At 39.8% G+C, this 21,062-nt stretch overlaps 1 protein-coding gene across 2 annotated transcripts in view; it reads left to right on the top strand.

Annotated features, from left to right (window-relative positions):
- Positions 1 to 19,806, top strand: part of nup93 (nucleoporin 93) — a 35,153-nt gene extending 15,347 nt beyond the window's left edge. For both annotated transcript variants that reach the window (XM_069686252.1, XM_069686253.1), the window contains 19 exons: positions 1,192 to 1,254; positions 2,821 to 2,949; positions 3,698 to 3,772; positions 4,954 to 5,046; positions 5,211 to 5,350; positions 5,453 to 5,585; positions 6,511 to 6,668; positions 6,800 to 6,965; positions 7,124 to 7,217; positions 10,907 to 11,098; positions 11,191 to 11,317; positions 11,489 to 11,561; positions 12,857 to 12,901; positions 14,902 to 15,018; positions 15,139 to 15,257; positions 17,313 to 17,430; positions 17,556 to 17,639; positions 17,733 to 17,861; positions 19,422 to 19,806. In XM_069686252.1, coding sequence (XP_069542353.1) covers positions 1,192 to 1,254; positions 2,821 to 2,949; positions 3,698 to 3,772; positions 4,954 to 5,046; positions 5,211 to 5,350; positions 5,453 to 5,585; positions 6,511 to 6,668; positions 6,800 to 6,965; positions 7,124 to 7,217; positions 10,907 to 11,098; positions 11,191 to 11,317; positions 11,489 to 11,561; positions 12,857 to 12,901; positions 14,902 to 15,018; positions 15,139 to 15,257; positions 17,313 to 17,430; positions 17,556 to 17,639; positions 17,733 to 17,861; positions 19,422 to 19,532 — 2,166 coding nt within the window. In that variant the 3' untranslated portion in view covers positions 19,533 to 19,806. The remainder of the gene's footprint in view (positions 1 to 1,191; positions 1,255 to 2,820; positions 2,950 to 3,697; positions 3,773 to 4,953; positions 5,047 to 5,210; positions 5,351 to 5,452; positions 5,586 to 6,510; positions 6,669 to 6,799; positions 6,966 to 7,123; positions 7,218 to 10,906; positions 11,099 to 11,190; positions 11,318 to 11,488; positions 11,562 to 12,856; positions 12,902 to 14,901; positions 15,019 to 15,138; positions 15,258 to 17,312; positions 17,431 to 17,555; positions 17,640 to 17,732; positions 17,862 to 19,421) is intronic.
- The last annotated feature ends 1,256 nt before the right edge of the window (positions 19,807 to 21,062 follow it).

The raw sequence follows: 21,062 nt of genomic DNA, 5'->3' as shown, positions 1-21,062 counted from the left end.
ACTAACTGGGCGGTGCTTGTGATTTTTTTGCGCAAATGTCGCCATCGACACCCAATCCATAAAAATACGATACTAATACTGCAAATGCAAAGGCTCTCATCAGTGGGCCATAGGCTCAAACACCATTGTGTTACATTCTGTGATAGATAGTGACTTGACAGACATTTATTTAAATGAAAAAGTTTGAGATTATTACTGAAATTATTACAGTCTTTTCTCATTGCAATTTATTCTACTTTTGGAATTTGCAAATTTTTTGTGTCAAATTGTTTTGTTTTGATAAATAGAATATCTTTGGACTTGGGTCAGACAAATAAGTAATTTCAAGACGTCCCCTCTGGCTCGCCTGGTATCAAGCCCGGTGCAGCTATAAATATATAAGTAAAAAGCATTCTTGTGGCATCAGTTTGATGACATGTTTTTTTACTTGCCTCTGACTCCTTTGCAGCTAATGAGCTGTTTCTGTACATATGTTAAAGTGGTATTTCATAAAGTTTCAGCCATGAAATAACAGATTTATATAAGGTCAACTTTAATTTTCTGGTTTGCTGTAAGAGAAAGGAACAAAGTGTTTACAGCGCAGCCACCATTTTGTTTTTCCCTCAAGATGACTGTCCTTTATGGACGTCATCGTTTTTCTGAGCTGATCAGTCGTGTGTTCTCCTGCACACTCCAGTTGTGACATAAGTACCACTTACTCTCTTTACAGCTCAGATGCTGTCAGATAAGTAGTTTATTATCGCTCGAGTCGGATGTGAATCATTACCATTTACCACAGGAAAGGCCGGAGGAGGGGGATGTACGTCTGCACGGGCAGCCATCTTGAGATGAGACCAAAATGGAGGCTGTGCTGACTGCTGTCTCATTGCAAAATGGCGTGTGAAAAAGCACGGACACTCCTATAGCCTGCCTATATGTCTGTAAAATAGCGTCCATGCATTTGACTCATCATGACTGCATATGTCTAGGAAGAGAAGAGAAAAATAGAGAAGCAGCTTCTATTTAGTAAATGATGCTGCGCCTGGTAATTGTGTCCCCACTTAACGCTGCATTTTTTTAATCTTAGTTTTTTTTTGTCGTCGATGTTTAAGTTTACATTGCCTAATTTCTCTTTCTCTTTCTGTCTTTTCTCTATCTCTGTCACACATCACCTCCTCTCCCTCTGTCTGTCTGTCTTTGCCTCGTCCACAGGGCTTCTTGAAGAACGAAAGAGACAACGCCCTGCTGTCAGCCATCGAGGAGTCTCGCCGCAGGGTCAGTATCTGTCCAGTGTCTGTCTGTCTCTCAGGCCGTAAAAGAGTTTTACATGGGTGACGAGAGAATCTAAATCCAACATTTTAGGAAACCCGTTCAAAGGCAACTTTAGTATCAGTATAATTTTTGTTATTTATTTTTTACAGGTTAAAACGTTTAAGATTTAAAGGACATGATGCCGTTTGTGACTACATAATGTTCATATTTAGTTTCAGCGCTGCAGAGTTTATGAACATCACATCACAATAGAGGAACACTTAGGAAATCGTTTTTAGTAATTTCTGCTTGCTGTGATCTAAAAGTCCTTCTGGTCTGAACCTTTAGGGATTTTTTTTTTTAATGGCTTCCCTGATGTGCACAGTTAATAGGCCCCCGTTTAATTAGCTGCCGTTCCCATTATCTCTCTCTGCTCCCTGAGAGGAAAAAAGGACTTTGTGCAAGGGTGGAAAACTCAAATGCACTGAAGATTAAACAGAAAGAGGATGTTATAGATGTTCTTGCAGATTTCTATCAGACTGCTGTACCTTTTACAGCGCATGAAAGGTGAGTTATTGGGATGTGAAATGAGGCATTTAGTCTTAGCTGTCCAGACTCACAGCAACCACTTGACATTAATATAATCTCATTTGAATTCAAAGACTTTTTACAATTGCCAAATCATTAGATTTTTATGGCTGAAAGCCAGTATCAATATTTAAGCATTTAAAACAATCTGATGAAAAGAATCGGCTCAAGCTCATTTTATTTCATAAACACTTTCAAACTAACTTCAGTTTGCACAGGAATTTCTCAAGTCTATCATAGATTTCCAGAAAGGAATTATAGAATTGCAAATAAATGACTTAATAATCAGGCACAGGCAGCGACCAAGTTAACCAGGTGAATTTTAGCTCCAGCTCCAGTCTACATTTGTATCTCCCTGAGCTGGAGATCTGAAGGATTCAATTATCTCACGTTCCCATTATCTCACTCTGAGTCTCTGCGGACAGTTAAAATAGACTGTGCTGTGTCCTGGTGGAGCAGAACAATCTTGACAAGGGTCTGCTGCTAAATCTGGTGTGTGTGTTTGTCGTAGGTACGCCTAATTTATACAATGCACATGTAAGTTTCTGTGTGCTGTATGAGAACTACCAAATCTTTGGTTATATTGCACTACACCCTCAAACCCATCTGCTAATGCTTTTTGTTTGCGTGAAGGGCACACAATTTAATGTTAAACTTGCTAGCATCCGTAAAGAAATCCCCAACAAGCCAAGGTTCAGAAAACCAAATGCATCCAACGAAACATTGGAAAATAGATGCATAAAAGAATCACAGGTCATTAGCATCTAGCATGTCAATTATCCATGCACAATAGAGTTTTATTAATGCAACAAACTGCCAAACTGTCTCATTAACAAAACTTCTTTAGCTTCCAAGTCTATCTTCAGAGTCAAATCACCTGCTTGAAAATGATCTCTATCATAATGATGCAGCATTGAAAGTATCAAACCTAGCCTAGCCTTTGGATTAATGTACTTGTAGTTACACGTTAAATATGATTGGTTACCTGTTTCCCATTTTCAGACGTTCCTGCTGGCTGAAGAGTACCACCGTGAGTCCATGCTGGTGCAGTGGGAGCAGGTGAAGCAGAGAGTGTTGCACACACTACTTGGAGCAGGAGAGGACGCACTGGACTTCAGTCAAGATGTTGAGGTAGAGGACATGTAACACAGAGCTGGTTTAGGAGGAATAATCTCCAGAGACCAAGGAGAGACAACTAAAGGAAAAATGCATCTTTACCATCTGAATCTGCCAGATGCCTCAGATAACACTGTTATACAAGACACTTTTCTACCCTCTGATATTTTACAGAGCTCCTCTCAACCTTTCAGGCTCAGTGTGTATACAATAAAGTGAATTTATCAAATAATACCTCATTGTAGTGACCAAAGTTGTAGACTCTTCCATTTTGTAAAATATTTAAGCTTCTTGATTTGAAAATGTCTGCTTATTAAATCTCGAGTCTTTCAAGCTAATTTCCTGACACTGTACTCTGTAACCTGCTCATCTAAACGAACAAGAAAAACAATCTCATCTGAGATTCTATTTTAATCTTCATCCTGTGAAAAGTGAATGACTTTTATCCCGTGTGTCCTCCAGTGCAAGCCTGTCCCAGCATGCACTGGGCAACGTGCATGTAAATATTCAAATAAGTTGTTCTCTTTGCTTTTGAAAAGTCCATATGTACCAGTATTTCATTGTTATTATTATTATTATTATATTTTATTAAATATAAGAAAAAGAGAATTGATTTAAGATCCTTAATGGATGTTACATCAGACAAAACTTACACTTTCACTGGGACATGATGTGCTTGATGTTTCTAGCTCAATTCAGCTTCCTGTCTAACTCTATATTTGCGGGAGTATTAAGTTATCTGTTTCCTCTCTGTTTTTTGCAGCCCAGCTTTGTGAGTGAAGTGACAGCACCAGGAAGAAGTGCGTTGGACAGCGTGGAGGTGGCCTATGGACGCCAGGTGAAGTTCATACAAAAAATCTTTCAGTCTGTTTATCTCATTGCAGCAGTTTCTTTAGTGTCTTTTTTGAAAGTCCTCCACTGTAGCGAGACAAAATCAGAAATTTTGTTTGAATATGATATACAGCTCCTGAAACTAGAGATCGCTGAAAAAATATGTTTTTTCTCTGCTTCTTCTATTTAGAGGTTTGTGTTTGTGTAACATTAACTTTTGTTTTATTGTAAACAACATTTCTCCTACTTCCAAATAAAATATTCTCATTGAGGTCTTTTATTTGCAGAAAATGGCGACTGGTTAAGATAACCAAAGATGCAAAAAAGATGTTATTCAGAGCTGGAATAACGCAAAGAAGAAAGTCAGAAAAGTGTTTTTTATATGCACCAAGCAGGATCTAGTTAAATATCAGTAGTTCTTTATTATTTTCTTTAAATCACTGGTAACAGAATGAGGAGATAAAGGGAAACAGTATCATAGTTAAACTGTTTATCTGTTTCATCCATCAGATTATTTTGCTGTAAATCTTTATCTGTCATATCTGTGTTAATTCTGACAAATCTAAAGAAAACTCACCTCTTGAATCAGACATTGAATCAGAGTCTGTTTGTGACGCCCTCTGTCTGATCGTTCACTTAAAATGGGGTCACAGTAAGACAGGAAGTGGCAGATCAAACATATCGATTTATTGGGTGGTAGAGGGGGTAACTCTCCCTCTCTCACTGTGTCTCTTTGTCTCTCTACCATCCCTCCAACCTCATCATCCTGTTTGACCTTCTCTCTCTCTCTCTCTCTCTCTTTGTCTCTAATCTGTTACACAACGCAGAACTTTAATGTGGATTTTCCTGCGACCATGTGTCGACACATTGCATGCGGCGTCATTTGTCTGGTTTTTTTCATCCTCTTTGACGACCTTTTAAACATTTTGATCCTTTTTTCCTTGTTTTTAATCGTGAACCACTTCACTCGATGGTCATAGCGTTTGCTTTTACTTTTGAAGCTGAGGATGGAGTTCATTAAGTAGTATTTAAGTATTTAATACTAGTACTAGTATTTAAACATTTTCCTGCTTGTGTAGAAATTTAACCTGAAAATGGAGCATTTGACTATTCTGGGGAGTTTATCAACTATAACTATTATTATTTCTTTTTTTTTCCCTTCGTCAACGCCGACTCCTCCTCCTTCAGATTTATATATTCAATGAGAAGATTGTGAATGGCCACATCCAGCCTAATCTGGGAGATCTATGTGCGTCTGTAGCAGAGAGCCTGGATGACAAGGTGAGATTATCAATCCTTTACATCTGCTTTTAACTTAGAGTTATCTTTTATTTCAGATTGGATTAATTTTACCTCTAAAAAAATATAGGCTAGTTTAACTCGGACAGCTCTTATGCTTTCTGTCTTTATGTAACTGTGACTGTCGCCCTCTCTCTGCACTCCAGAATGTATCAGACATGTGGCTGATGGTGAAGCAGATGACAGATGTGTTGTTGGTTCCAGCCAAAGACACGCTCAAAAGTCGCACCGCTGTTGAAATGCAAATGGCCTTCGTCCGCCAGGCGCTCAGCTTCCTTGAGAACAGGTGACTGTGGTTGCACAGTGGTTTGTCTTGTGTTTAAAGAGGTTTCGCTTTAAGTAGAAATGAGTAAAGCCAATAATGATGATGTTTTCTCTTCTGTCCCAGTTATAAAAACTACACCATGGTGACTGTGTTTGGGAACCTCCATCAGGCCCAACTTGGAGGAGTGCCAGGAACGTATCAACTAGTCCGCAGCTTCCTCAACATTAAACTACCAGGGCCCCTGCCTGGCATGCAGGTAACAGACACACACACAAAAACACACAAACACAGGCTGGGCCTGAGAGAGCATGGTCGAAGGTTGGTACCTCTAACGAGCTTTTAGGGTGTGTCCCACTCCCCATTTGCCAACTAAGTGACCCATTAAGTAAGGCCCAAGGCACAAAGAGTTTGTGTATTAAGGCTCTCGATTATTCATAGGAGTGTTGTGGGCATAGCATGAATCAGACCAATTGTAGTATCATCTTCCCTCTACCTGGCTCACTGCTATTTATACAAGGTGGCGTTTTTGGCCCCTTCAGAGCTCCAGTAGGAACCTCCCTGAGGTGAAGGATATGAGGAAGGAGGTAGCAGTTGGCCTGTCAACACCTCCCAGTCCGCTGCCCCATCGGCACTCCTTTTTGAATGTATATCCGAAAATGCACTGATATTTAACTGAGGCATTGGAGCGCTGCTACGTGCCGCTGTATGTGCATCTTACTATTTAAAAAAAGACCCCTTGAGGGAAAAGAATACAGGCCTGCTGACTTAAGAGAAGATTTTTGTTTGTCTATGGTGCAATCGCTTTCTGCTGGCTCAAGCAAGCAATGTGTCACTAAAACTTACCTCTGATCACACCTCATTTTAAGACCAAAATGCCAATCTACAGATGGATGAAAGTACATTTGCTATTTACACAATGTGGGAGCTGGGCTTAAGAATGACAACTGCATTTGTCTTTGCACTTGCACTTGTTTTTTATTATGAGTACTTCTTACAATCGTAGCCAACCACCCAATCAGGTTGTAAACGTGCTGAGTCAGCTAAATATCAGTATCGCAATCATGAAGGTCAAAACTCTCGAATGCAGAAAGAGTCCAGCATATTATAAAGGTACTTGAATCCTGATGACGATGACAAAGAAAGAAATGATTGAATTCAGTATTTTCATGTCTGTGTAACAGGACGGAGAGATAGAGGGCCACCCAGTGTGGGCTGTGATCTACTACTGTCTGCGCTGTGGAGATCTGAATGCAGCAATGCAGGTCGTGAACAGAGTGCAACATCAGCTCGGAGACTTCAAGACCTGGTTTCAGGAGTACATGAACAGCCCTGACAGACGGTGAGAGCGCCTCCTTGTCTTCATGTATTTCTCCATGTTGGGATGCCCTGATAGGTCAAGCAAGGTCAAACTGCTTTTTAATCTCGCCCTTCTCCTTTCATCTATTTTGCCTTTTGATCCCTTGGCTGCAGCCTTTCACCGACCTCAGAGAACAAGCTTCGGCTCCACTACCGCAGGGTGCTGAGGAACAGCGCTGACCCCTACAAGAGAGCCGTCTACTGCCTGATCGGAAAATGTGACATCAGTGATAACCATGGAGAGGTGGCAGACAAGACTGAAGATTACCTCTGGCTTAAGGTACTTCTTCATAGGTTTCACTGTCTGCTATCAATTGCCAGGCAGTACATTGATTTCAAGTTAAACAATCCTCCTTTAAACCAAAGTTGTAATAGTTTATAGTTATTGTGGCTGTATTGTTATACTTACATAGTGTGTACCATGTTTTGTCTGTGTAGTTAAACCAGGTGTGTTTTGATGATGACGGCAGCAGCTCTCCTCAGGACAGACTGACTTTGCCCCAGCTACAGAAGCAGCTGCTGGAGGACTACGGTATGCAACTGCATTTCTGTATCAGCTCTAGAAATGACCACAAATATTTATATAATTAATGTTTATTTGTACAGGGATAAGTATAAAGCAAGTAAACTGATATAACACTACATCATTTATAGCCTTGGCTTATTTGCAATGCCTGTCCCTAGATGGGCCTTTAAAGTAAACAAAAAATCAGCGATTTCTGTGTCAGTTCAATGCTATCCATACGTACAAAGAAGAAACTACACATTATTTGTTACATTTACACAGTCCTACGCTTTATGCCAGTCTCTGCGGCAGCATAAAACACATTGATACGCAACTTTACAACTTCATGGTAGGACTGGTAAAGCAGCAGTTAGTGTGGAGCAGCCACCGCATGACTCCTAACCTGATTTGCTTCATTATGTCAGTAATGTTACAGGTACTGGTTGACTGTCTCAGTTTATCCCTTTTGTTCAATGTTTTCTGACATTTTGTCTTTACTTTAATTTTACTTTAACTATTTTTGGTTGACAGTCTGTAAACACATGAATTCCTTTTTAACCATAAATGTAGAAATCTCATTCATATTAAACACTGAAGGAATTTTAACCTAAAAACAAGCAGCGCTCAAGCTATAGCTGCCTTGAAGCCCCTTTGGATGCCCAAGAAAACAGGGATTTTAAGGGCTTTGTGAAATTAATTTCTCCACCATCACACAGATACTGTTTTGAAGCAATTTTATTTATGTTGAAACAAGTTTGTTTTTCTCAGGGTTAATAATTATGTACGTCATAGATGCACAGACTTACTTTGCGCAGACTTACTCTCCAATACCTAATCCAGTATTTTAGGCTGTATTGGAGGCGTTTCTTATACTGATATCTGAACAAACCTAATAGAGCATAGGAAAAAAACAACAACATTAAGAGTTCAGCATGCTGGGAGCAAACTAGGTCGTCCAATGAGTTGTACAACCACATCTCCACCTGGCTGCATCACACTGCCTCCCTGATCTCTCTTTAACTAAAAAGTGAACCTGACCCTAAACTTAATGAATATATGGAGAACGTCAAACTTAGTGCTGGCCCTCTATGAAGGCATACATGGTGTTGCAGATGGAGTTGTACAAGAGAAAGTGATGGAAGAAGTTGTTTGAAAGAGCTTGAGAGAGATCAGATAAAGCATACTTGGTAACTTCTGATCATTTGCCTGATACCAACCTCGGATCCTTTGCCCACAACATCTATGCAACCCTCTTAATGGTCCATCAGGCAGACTTTTACTTTGATTTTTCCCTTAAACTAATTTCAAAATAAAACTACCCTCTTAAACAAGCCCATGCCCCCTGATACACAAAAAAGTGGCGTGTAAGGGCTTCAGGGCTTCACTCCCACGGACTGTAAAAGCACAGTTTTCTCTCCCTGTGTGTTGCCTTCTCCACGGGTCGATCCTGCTCTGTTCAGATAAGACTGCACTCTTTTCCTCTTTCAGTAGCCCTCACCCCCTCTCACCCCCTTTCCCTCTCTCTCCCCTCAGTTGGAAGTACAGCCTGTAGCCTCATTCTGTTTCCTCTCTGCTGCTCCGCTCCCTCGGTTGTCTGGCACAGCGTTCCTTGTTGTCCTCCATCTTGCTTCACAGCGGGTCGCAGAGCCCAGAGCCTCTCTTCATTTCTCTCGCAGACTGCCAGTGCTCGCCAGCCTCGTCTGTTCTTTCTCTTCCCTTGCGTTCGCTGCTTCTCCCTCCTCTTTCTCCTCCGCCATAGTGTTCCCTCTTCCCTCCCACTGGTTTTCCTCCTCTTTTGCATGTTCTCCTCCTGCATGTGCATTTGTTCTTGCTCTTTTCTTGTTTGCAAACTCTGCTGCAGCCCCCCTCCTCCTCACACCCACACTCTTATCTCTCCTCTTTCGTCCTTTTTCTTCTCTTCATCGCTCTCTCTCCCTCTCTCTCTCTTCATCTCTCGTGCGCCTTTGCTTTTTGAACTAAAGTGCTGTAAGTCTGAGATAAGGCTATAAAATGGCTGACATGGTCCACCCTGTTCTACCGCTCAAACTTCCAGCCAGCCAGAGGATTAAGGATTATAATTAAAAAGTAAACTTGATGACTAAGTACCTGCGCCGGACAAAATGTTTTCAAATTCTTGAATGCCAGTTGCCATAGCAACTGTCAGGAGTGGATGTTGCATGTATTGGCCCTGAATTACACTGGACGTTACCTTTAAATAGATTAATAAATTAAATTAATGCAATAATCATCATTATTGAATGATTCAATAATGACATGAGAACGAGTTTCTAAATGTCAGAAAGTCAGTAATTTGATTAAGGCTGGAACACCGACACAGGTGATTTTAATTTACCTTAATTACACCTCAATTAGGAACTGACTGGGCTTAATTTTCAGTTCCTTCTTTCAAGCTACACATATTTAATTCCCAGCACAGCTCCGCCCACCTTCAATCTGAGCTATCAAATCAGAACAACTAATAACAGCTGTGTGGATGTATGAGACCTGTCGATCCTAGTACCACAAATTTAAGCTGTTATGACTATATTACAAAAACTAACAAAACAACCTGTTGAAGTTGTTTACTTTTGTAGAATTTAAGTCTGGATGGATTTTAGTGTTGAAGCTTGTCAGCTCGTTACAGCTATTTATTGTTCGTCTCTGTAGAGGTTTTCTGTCTCAGGGTGAATCAGAATAGTTTTTTTTGCATGTGTGCACATAAAAGGAAATTGAGTCTGGTTTTATTTTGCACTCAATGTACAGACACACAAATAGACATAATACGCTTAAAACGAGGACAGCACGTTCAACAAAAGTAACCCAAACACCGAAACATTAAAACTACTATGTACAGGCCTATAGATATAAATATAGATTAAAAAATATTAGTATTTTTAAACACTATTTATAAAGCCCAACAGCAACACTTTTAGACAGGAGACAGTGAGACAATGGGGCAATGGAGAGTGCAAAAGGTTCTGACACAGATACGATTTACACAAAAGCTAGGTTTGGTAGTGTTTACGGAGAGCATGGATTAACTTTGGTTTCAGTGATAATGTATACATAAAAAACTGATTTAAACAATGACAATAATTTATAATAATATAATATACATACTTTACACACACAGTGGATATTTGTGTCCTCTGGTTATTAGGGCTGCTCATCCTTATCACAATATGAGCATTTGCAATAAACATGTAGCAAAAGTCTGAATTAAGATACATTTATTTTAAGTAAACAAGCCATGCTTTGTCATATACGATGTTGATAGCTTCTACAGTTTTTCAATCATATAAAAGAACTAAACAAAAGTTAAAATACTATTTAACGTGAAATGTGGGAGAACACATCTGACTTTACAGGTACAACCTCTCCCCTTCTGATACAACATGTATGTTTAGGTTATAAAGAAATGTGTCTGGGGAGCTGGTTAAGGTCAGTAGCTAGAGCAGGTGTCCCATCTACAGGCTTCAACACACTGCTTGGAGGCTCGACTCCTGGTCTGTGACCATTTGGTGCATGTCGTCCCCCACTCTCTTCTCCCCATATTTCCTGTCTTTCTTAAGCTATCCTATCTAATAAAGGCAAGCGCTAAAAGAATAATCTTTTAAATAAAATAAAGACTTATGTCTAAACCTTAAGTAATTGTCCAAAATGACACTTTTCACTCATCTAATCCAACTCTCTCTTTCTCATCTTATCACCAACAGGAGAGTCTCACTTCTCTGCGAGCCAGCAGCCCTTCCTGTATTTCCAGGTGTTGTTCCTGACGGCTCAGTTTGAGGCGGCAGTGGCGTTCTTATTTCGTGTTGAGCGACTTCGGAGTCACGCTGTTCATGTGGCATTGGTCCTGTATGAGCTGCGGCTGTTGCTGAAGTCATCCGGCCAAAGTGCTCAGCTGTGTGAGTGTGATCACCTTCCTTTTTTAGGGAGGAGCAGACACTTCAACAAGAAATTTTATGAAAACCAACTGATGTTTATTTGTTCTCTGTAGTGAGTCAGGAGCCTGGTGACCCTCCAATGGTGCGACGTCTCAACTTCATCCGGCTGCTCATGCTGTACACTCGCAAGTTTGAGTCCACCGATCCTCGAGAAGCCTTGCAGTACTTCTACTTCTTACGGTAGGTCATCTAAGGCTCTCAGAGTCACATAAACATCCTGCATTTGTGATTTATTTTACAGTTAGTTTGTAAAGGAAGAGGAGCACATGTAATGAATACACTACAGATTCAGATTCTGTTGCTTGTATGCAGTGATGTTTCCAATTCCTTCTTTATGTTTTTTTTCTGCAGCAACGAGAAAGACAGCCAGGGAGAAAACATGTTCATGCGTTGTGTCAGTGAACTCGTCATTGAGAGTCGAGAGGTGAGTGACCCACATTTACAAAGAGCCTCTCTTGAATAAAATGCCTTTTACAGTTGTTCACTGCCTTTCAATAATGTTATTACAGCAGTAAGTGATTCACAGTGTCCAGTAGAGGATGTTGTAGCTGATGTGGCCATTTTTATAATCTGGAGATTGGGTTATCCATGATGGAATCTCTTTTATTTATTGTCACATATATTTATCTGTATGGAAGTCCTAAGCAGAATGGTGGGGCAAAGTCATTCCACTTCTGAACCGGCATCGGTGGTAGTAGCAGAGGCGAAACGGTGTCTGTAAACAGCGGAGCTGGCAGGGCAGAACACACTGTGTGTGTGTATTTAAAACATGCTGTTTTTTATACCATGCGCACGTTTTTGCTTCCACAACGCCAGAAAGCTGTGTAAAAACACACTGGGGCGGCTTCATGCCAGCGTTGCTTGGTCCAATGTAAAATGGCAAAGGCTGCATGACAACGGAGCTTTGTCACGGTACTGAGGCGGAACCGCAGCATAAAAAGGGCTAGAGACACAGGCTTAACATGGCATGTCCTGGTCAGTAACATCATAGTGACCAGCCTGTTTGACCAGCTTTGGTATCCCAAGAAAACGAGATAAATAAGTCGAGATCTCGAGAAAACAACAGGAAATGAACTCGGTATCACGGGAAAACAGAGTAAATAAAATGTATGTATGCATGTCATGCTCAACAATGAAATAAAAGTAATTTTGTAGATTTTTCTAATGATATATTAGAATTTGTTATTTCCTCGGAAATATAATACAATTTTAATAACTCATCCTAAGCCTGGGGACATTTATGTTTTTTAGTGTACAATAAAACGCACATTATTGTGTCCCTCCCCTGTTACTAAAAATGCTGCCAGTTATTCTTGACTGCAGTTCCTATAAGCTAGTTAGCCAGTTAGCATCCCATGTATGATAACTCTTTAGATATTCCTGCAACTCCCCCAGCTGTTCTCCTGGAGTTTCAATTCCTGCGTAATATTTTATCCTATTAAAACTTTCACAACATTAACATTTGGGCATCTATGTTTGCAAAATTTAAGTCATGTGAAGTTTGGTTATGAAACACCAAACCCAAATAAAAGTTGTTTTTAAAGTGATACTTTACGTGTGGAACAGGTCATGACTGTACTTTTTTATGATAATATTTTTAAGTGAATGTTGTCAGAGCTGTTGCCTGGCTTTAGTTATAACATACGTTTGCCTATCTCTTTGCCATATTTACTTAACATGTTTCTCATATGGTATTTTTTGACTTTTTCTTTATTTCAGTTCGACATGCTGCTGGGGAGATTAGAAAAAGACGGCAGTAGGAAGGTAGGAAGAGTGTGTCTTTGATTCATCTTACTCATCTCTTATGCGCTTGTTGTTTCTTTTGCCTCTCAGCTGCTCCTTTGCCACTCCTTTCTCTTCTTTCTCTGCTTTATATTTTTCTTCCGTTTCTCAGTCACCCTTTATCTCTGCTCTATGTGGGGGTTTCAGTCAGTCAGACGACGACAGAAATCTTCCCTTCCTTTAACCACGCTCTGTTCCACTGTCATGGATCAAAAAGTGTTGCACAATGTTTCATTGTAGCTTCTGCTTGTGACATTTAAGGGTCTTTTATTCCCCTCAAACTGACATCGCTGTAGGTTTGATCCCACCCACATGACAGACATGATGGTTTTAACTGTCTGTTACCTAAATACTGGCTGATCTGCTGGCTAAAAAGTAATGCCTTAAAGTGCTGTAAATACCTGGACTTTTTTGGATGGATTCTATTTTTCAGTATATGACATATTGTCATGAAAGACACTACAGATGACAATTTTGAAAACTCCTTTCGAACCAACTATAACTGCTTTTATTTAGTCAGCAGGCTGCAGCTTTCACTAGCAAAACAGTCGGTGTGGAGAGCAAAAGCAGACAGAACATAATCCGCCGTAATGACATCCAGGCTCCCTTCAGCGTCATCTGAAGATGATTTAGCTTCTTATTCATCTCTGTAAACAGATATCTGCATGCTAACAGCTAACAATCTGTTCTAGATCTAAAATCCAACTTGAGATAAATTCCTTTGACACTGTGTCATGAAAGCAGTTCAGCGTTTAGATTTCCCAACTTCCTCGAATGCATCAGAAATGATCGATCCGGCCTACGTTCAACAAATTTTAAAAGTATTTATATTCTCCTCTTGAGGACAGACCTGACTAATTTACAAATCTGCATCATGATGTTGTTATTTCAGCAAACTTAAGAGCTGTTAATTAAAGTCAATCACAAGACAATCTGTTTCTTTTTCGGCTTCATACCGCTGCAGTAAGCCAGAGTGCAGCCTCTGTGTAACTTACTGTTTACAGTGAAACTGAGACTCAGCACAGACAGGTGAACGGGCGCTCCCCCGGGGGATGGAATGAACCAAGAAATGACAGAGTTTATTTTGCAGACATATCTGGATGAGCGAAACTTCACTTTCACTTTGATCTGAACACACGGTCGCTTCTCAAGCTGCTAACTGGACTATAAACAATGCAGCGCACAGAAAAGGAAGTCTTGGCTGGAAGTCCTTATCACTAAACGCTGAACAGGAATGCACGGCATGTTCACCTTTGCTCCCAGACTATATCGTTGTCAGACTATAGCCAGTGGCTTCTGAGATTGGGCTGCCCCACAAACAAAAAAAAAAGCTTTATGAGAGTATCCCCTGATAGGAGTGACGAGTTAAATAATTCACAATGTGTCTATCATCAACAAAAGTAATTTACCCAGCCCTTATAAAAATCCAACCAGCAATTCTGGTGCAGCTACTGCAAGTCAGATAAAATATAGCAGTGGTAACTTTTTTTTCACATTAATGGAAATGTTCTAATAATTTGGAGTTTATAGCAAAAAAGTGGGTTTAATTGGCTTCGGTTAGCTGTAAGTAGATACAGCATGTGGCTGCAGGCTGAAATCAGCCTGTCACTGGCAGCAAAGCATCTATTATTACTGTTTTAATAAGGGTGCTTATGAAAGGGTTTGCCTGAAAGGGATTTAATAACAGGCATGATAATCTGCTGTAGCAAGAGCTCATTCAAATGTGTACTCCATCTCTGTGCCTCACATAATTGCAATGCCATAGATGTTAGTAGATCAGGTGTGTGGATTATAGTTTTTTACAAATTAAGCATTTGCTTTGTTTGATAGTTGACAGGAGAGATACAGACAGGAGGAGGCAGCGAGGGGGTGTCGTGCTAATAACTTTAAATCAGGAAACTATGACCTTACATTACTGCATGTTACTCTAACATCAAAACTGCAGTGTCCTCAGTCTCCCTCTGATCTCCTCCTCTCTGCAGCCTGGAGTCATAGATAAGTTTGCCGGGGACACCAGAGCCATCATCAGTAAAGTGGCTCTAGAGGCAGAGAACAAGGGCTTGTTTGAGGAGGCAGTCAGACTGTACGAGCTGGCCAAGGTGAGCAGACCGTCCTCTGTGATCTCTGCATCCATTTACTGCACAGATTTTCTGCATAACCAATGTCCTTCTTGTCCTCTCACCGTCTCTGCGTCACTTTCTGCTTCATTCTTTGTGTAGAACCCAGATAAGGTGCTGGAGCTGATGAACAGGCTGTTGAGCCCAGTCATCGCTCAGGTCAGTGCTCCTCAGTCCAACAAGGAGAGGCTGAAAAACACTGCAGTGGCTATTGCTGAGAGGTAAGCACACAAACTCTCACACACACACACGCACACCATGCACAAGTTGAAATCCAGTCAAGAGGATCATATACCGTATTGGTCAGAATATAAGATAATATATTTTCCCTGAAATACATCTAAAAAAGTGGGATCGTATTATATTCAGGGTCCAGACTTTTAGATGCCAATATACTGTACGTCCACAACAGTAAATGGTGTGCGTTAAAGCAAGTGTGCTCCTCATGACTGAGGCCAGCCGTCACTTGCGACCACAGAGCCAGGGGGATGAAAGCTGGAGAGACACGGTGATCGTCGGATCAAGGAACAAAGTGGCTTGGCCAAGTTAACCAACAACTCAGGCAGAGTTATGATGCTAATTTTAAGATAATTGTTATCAATGCAGCAGAGTCATTAAACAACTGTCGAGCAGCCAAGAAATACTGTGTCACAGAGGGTAATGTCCAAAGACGGCGAGCCCAAAAAGATTGTCTTAAAAATTCTAACAGTCTTACCCAACAGATATTAACAGAGAAAATTTTACCGTGGTCCTTAAAGCGATTGCTTCCAAGAGACTGACAGGAGAGTGTGTGAGTGTGTTACTGAAAAACAGAAGGAAGGTATGTCCGTTACCAGAGCTGTCATCCAGCTGTTTCAGGACTACTCTACAAATAGACCTCACTAAGATGGTTAAAGGGCTAGTTAGCCGATTTTCAACCTTAGTCCTATCATGCTATTAAGGGGAGCTAATGCCATTATGGAAGAAAAAAATGCAATTTCGCTCTGTACCTTTTGGAGGACGCTATCCAGCTTCTCCAACCTCCACCAGACTAGGTAAAACATATCATCTGGTCTGAGACCAGGGAGCTTGCTAAACTACACTTTCTCAATGTAGGCCGCTGCCTCCGATGTCATGTCTCGTTCAAAATTGTCAGGTTTGAAATGTTGATTGCAGACCTGAAGAATTTTAAGACGATTCACCAGTATATTCTCATCGTACTTTGGATTCTGTACCAATCTGAGCCGTTCCCTGCAGCAAAAACGGTAGTATTTCACTCCAGTGTCTCTCACTGGGCCGTTCCTGTCAGAGGGAGGGGCACAATGCATGCTGGGTGTTTTAGGAATGTAGAATGGGCGAAACCACAAGCTGTTTGTACAACTTTCTCCACAGCTATGGCGCCAATATGAAATATTATTGCTTCTATTGATTACAGAGAACACCAGCTTTGACTGACAGTGGCTTTTTCCAGGGACGAACTGCTCCTTTAATCATTTATTGAAATGTTTAAAGGCGTTTTATTCAATTTAAATGTGATAATTTAATCTTAAAGATATTGAAAACATTATTTTATTCAAAAGTTAAAATAAAATTTGCTATCCAAAAAGTTTCTTCTTTTTTTTTTTTCATGAAAAGCAGGGTCGTCTTATATTCGGACCAATACAGTAATTTGTATTTCTACTCCTTAATCTCTCAGCTGAAGATATTCTACAAAATCACTGCTAACAAAAAACTATTTTGCATGTTTAATATTGAATAAAAACCATTTTGTAAATTTTGTAAAAGAAAGAGGATTTGTTTTTCAACCATCCATATGATGCAAGTTTGTGGACCAATATTCAAAATTGTTTTAAGCCGCTCAACATTTATTTTAAACATGCACCTTTAAACATTATGTTGGGTTGTCTGGATGAAAATTGTCCCCTGCTAATAAGTACTGTTAATCTGTTGGGTAAGATATTAATATTTAAAGCTAACGAATTATTTAAAAAATGTAGCTCTAGTGATGAGTGGGAATATATAAAACCCTGAATACTCTGATTTATACATATGAAAAATAGTTTATCTTTTGGTTTCTATTTATATAATCGTTTAACTGGAGGGAGTTTTATTTCTTTTTTTATTTCGTATTTTACTTACTGGTCTTGTTTTCTTTTGTGAACAGCTTCTTCTTTTCTTATTCTTGTGAGGCTGTGCTGTAACGTCATCGTATTGTTGGGTGTTTGTTTTTATTATCTGCCTGTACTTAATTAAGAATAAAAATCTTATAAAACAGTCATTTCCTTTTTCCTCTGCAGGTATCGTTCTCAGGGCGTAGCAGGAGACAAGTCAGTCGACAGCACTTTCTACCTGCTGTTAGACCTGACGACGTTCTTTGATGAGTACCACGCAGGTCACGTTGACAGAGCCTACGACGTGAGTACAGAGCCTCCTAATACATGGAGAGGAGTGATGTGTGACTTTGTCTCAGACTGTTTAGCACATGCAGTGGACTGTATTGGAGTAATGATATAATGTTCCTCTCTGTGTTTCTGTATCAGGTGATGGAGCGTTTAAAGCTTCTCCCTCTCAGTCAGGACAGCGTGGAGGAGAGAGTGGCTGCCTTCAGGAACTTCAGTGATGAGGTAAAATTAAAATCTGACCTTCTCACAAAACACAGTTAGTTTTTTACTGTGCTTTTAAAATGTCAGTTCTGTAAATGTCCTCTGTGTCCTCAGGTACGCCACAACCTATCAGAGGTTCTCCTGGCCACCATGAACATCCTTTTCACTCAGCACAAGCGGCTGAAGGGGACGCCAGCAGGCACACCAGGGCGACCACAGAGGACCATCGAGGACAGAGACATGGTAAGGAGACAGACTCTGTTAGAGCACACACCGGGTTATATTTTACACTGTTTTCTATATTAATATACAAGCTCACAACAGCATTACCATTTTTGATAAGTATGACTTGAGTGTGGTTATTCAAGAATAATAACCTTAGGTACAGAGTGGGACATTTACAAGATAAGAAAAAGAATCTATGAATGAACATATTTTTACTGCAGTTATGCGTTACTTAAAGGTAAACATATACAGTACATTGAGGCCTACCAAGTGTCTTGAATACGTATTCAACCCCCTTGCACTTTTCTACATTTTGCAGTGTTGCAACCAGGAATTCAAATGCACAATTGAAGCTTTTTACCATTTAATTAACAAACAAAAGCATTCCAAAATGCCGACATGTGTTGGATGCACTAGTTAACCTGAAGGCAATTTGCTGCACCTAATTTTACAGTTTTTACAGCAAACCATTCGAAGCTTCACATTTTTATTTGTAATTTATTTATAATATATCTCCCCTCCCCGACTTTAAAATGATGGACTATTTTCTGTTGATTCATTTCACACAACCATGATAAAATCCATTTTAATTAGCATTTGTTTCATGACAACATAACGCTCAGGGTGGTTAAGTATTCTCTTTGCAATGCACTGTATGATGATATGGTACCAGCTGATATTATCAGTCCCTCCAGGAAGTTGCGATTGACGCAAATTCAGCCAATCATCACAATTTTTCCGCAAATTTGACCAATCAACCTATTTACCCCAGCAGAAAGCTGGGCCCTTCTGACAAGACTGATGGGATCGTCTCTCTTTCATGAGCTACTTGATCTGGCCTCAAACTACAGTGTCTTTAACAAGACTCTATACAGTAAATTCATGATAATAAATCCAACACTCAAAGTCTTCTTGTGATAATTTATCCATGTTGAAAACTGTTGGCCATTCAGTTAGCCACTTCCTGGTGCCTTTAACTTTACACCAACCAGAGGCTCTTTTACAAATGTGAGTCAGTGTTGACCTCAAAGAGTGTGTACAGTGAGATAGGAATCACTGTCTTTTATCAGTAGTATTATACAGCTTAAATGTAATAAATAATGTATCGATTCTTCTTTGGGCAGATGGATAGCGTTGAAATAGGCACTTTACTTTTCCATGTTAATTTCTTTTAGTTTCATTAAATGTTTTCATATTTATTTGGCATCTTGACAGGGAAATTGACAGAAAGTGATGCTTTATTTGGAGCTTGTTGCTCACAGTGGAAGTGTAATGTGTTGCACACACAAAAAGCCTGAAAGAAACATCCCAACTTGCATTGCAAGTTATTGCAAGGCATTTTAGGCTGCAACAATCTCAGAAAAAGCCTGCAAAATCCTGGACGGACTGATTATTAAAAATAAATGAAATAAATCTCACAGCTGTTTATACCTGTCTCTGTTAATACACACATACACAGATATTTACCAGTTTGTGAATTATTTCTGCTTGTTATTAACACACAATGTCTCTTCAGCACATTTTGGAAACATGATGGCATAGTATATTAACTCTCTTAACGCCTTCTACTCTGAACAGCAACTCCGCAGTCAGGCCCGAGCCCTCATCACCTTCGCTGGTATGATTCCCTACAACATGGCCGGAGACACCAACGCAAGACTGGTGCAGATGGAATTACTGATGAACTGAGACGACACGCACAGACACACACACACACACACACACACACACACACACACACACCTACAACTCACAAACAGCAAACTTCCTGACACATTCAGTCACATTCACACACTCATTTTCTACAGTTTTGTTTTGTATAGAAAACAACATTCATCGTTGTGTTAAAGAAACATCCTGATATCACCCTCCTGAGTTTCCATTAATGTCAGTCTGTTCTTTTTGTTGTGTTTCCATTTTGTTGTTTCATATTTGTATCTTTGATGATTTGGAATAAAAAAATAAGTTTATTTTTCAGTTGTCTTTTTCTTTTGAATCACTAAACTTTCATTTCATTTAATATTTTATGTTCATTTAGATTTGTTTTAAAACTCCCATTTTCCAGGCAAGTGTTCATTGAAAGCATCTTCTATATAGCAAAATTCACAATCCATGTTCCTTTTAATTTGGACGGATATAATTTCAATTTTACATTTTTCTGCGGCTTTTTTTTCTCAGCCCAGGTTGTTGCAGGAATGGATTTATTCCATTGTTTGAACTCATTAACCCTTAACGGAGGCTATACTCTACATTTCTGCTCCTACTGTAGAACAATTAATGTCCTGAGCAAGAGCTTCTTTTACTGAACACCTCAGAACAAGCTGTTCAGTTTTTACCTTCCAGTTTGCTTTTATAGCGTAAACATTTTCCTAAAAAATGTCTAAAAATGTGCACTTTCTTTAGCTGTTGTTGTTTGATCATTAAAATGATAAACAAACCACAGCAGACACAAAGTTAAGGGGGCAGCTGTTTTGAGAGAAAAGTCACTGAGCTGAATTGTAAGATACTAAAAAAGAAACACTGTTCAGTCTTGACATTGTGCTAGAGAGCTTGAGCTTATCATGTTGGTTGTCAGTTATAGATATTTAAATTTTCCACTGTTTAACGTGAGCAAGTAACAGTCTACACCTCCTGATTCCGAGTGTTGCAGGAAGCATCCATCTTGTCTCCACAGGCTGTAGTGAGTATCTGTGACAGCTCCGGTCCCCTGGCAGATGGTTGGTTGGCTTGAACTCGGCTGTAAGACTGGAGGGATATTTCTGTCTGTCTCTGAATTAGAGGTCTTTTTTTGGTGGGTATCAAAGCGAGCAGACATTTTCTAACACAAACAGAAACATAATCCTCCTGATCAATCATATTTGACTCATGTTTGAAAATGTAGTGCTGGATTGTCCCACAGTTTTTGAGAGCTGTAGACCTCTCGTGCCGTCTTTTATTGAAAGTTGACTTTACTTGGGCATTAATTGTCATATACATTTGATTATAAGTCAAAACAGGTCCCTACATTTTTATTATATTCAGCCTGAAATATGATTTCTCCAAGTGTAACTCTCAAATGCTTTCCCCTATATTACTTTACACAATAGCAACCACCAAAAAACACATTTGGAAAGAAAGGAAGTATCAAGCAACAGCGCAAGCACATGCAAATCTTGGGAAACCATCTCCCATCATCCCCTGTGTTAGATTTGTGGCCCACACTCTCTGTCCTTCAGTCTG

Source organism: Semicossyphus pulcher, unplaced genomic scaffold (genome assembly GCF_022749685.1).
Source record: "Semicossyphus pulcher isolate SPU_LCO1_2020_fin unplaced genomic scaffold, fSemPul1.0.p SCAF_8, whole genome shotgun sequence".
NCBI classification, from domain to species: domain Eukaryota; kingdom Metazoa; phylum Chordata; class Actinopteri; order Labriformes; family Labridae; genus Semicossyphus; species Semicossyphus pulcher.
Note: the sequence above shows the minus strand (reverse complement) of the source record. Positions and strands in the feature narration are given on the sequence as shown.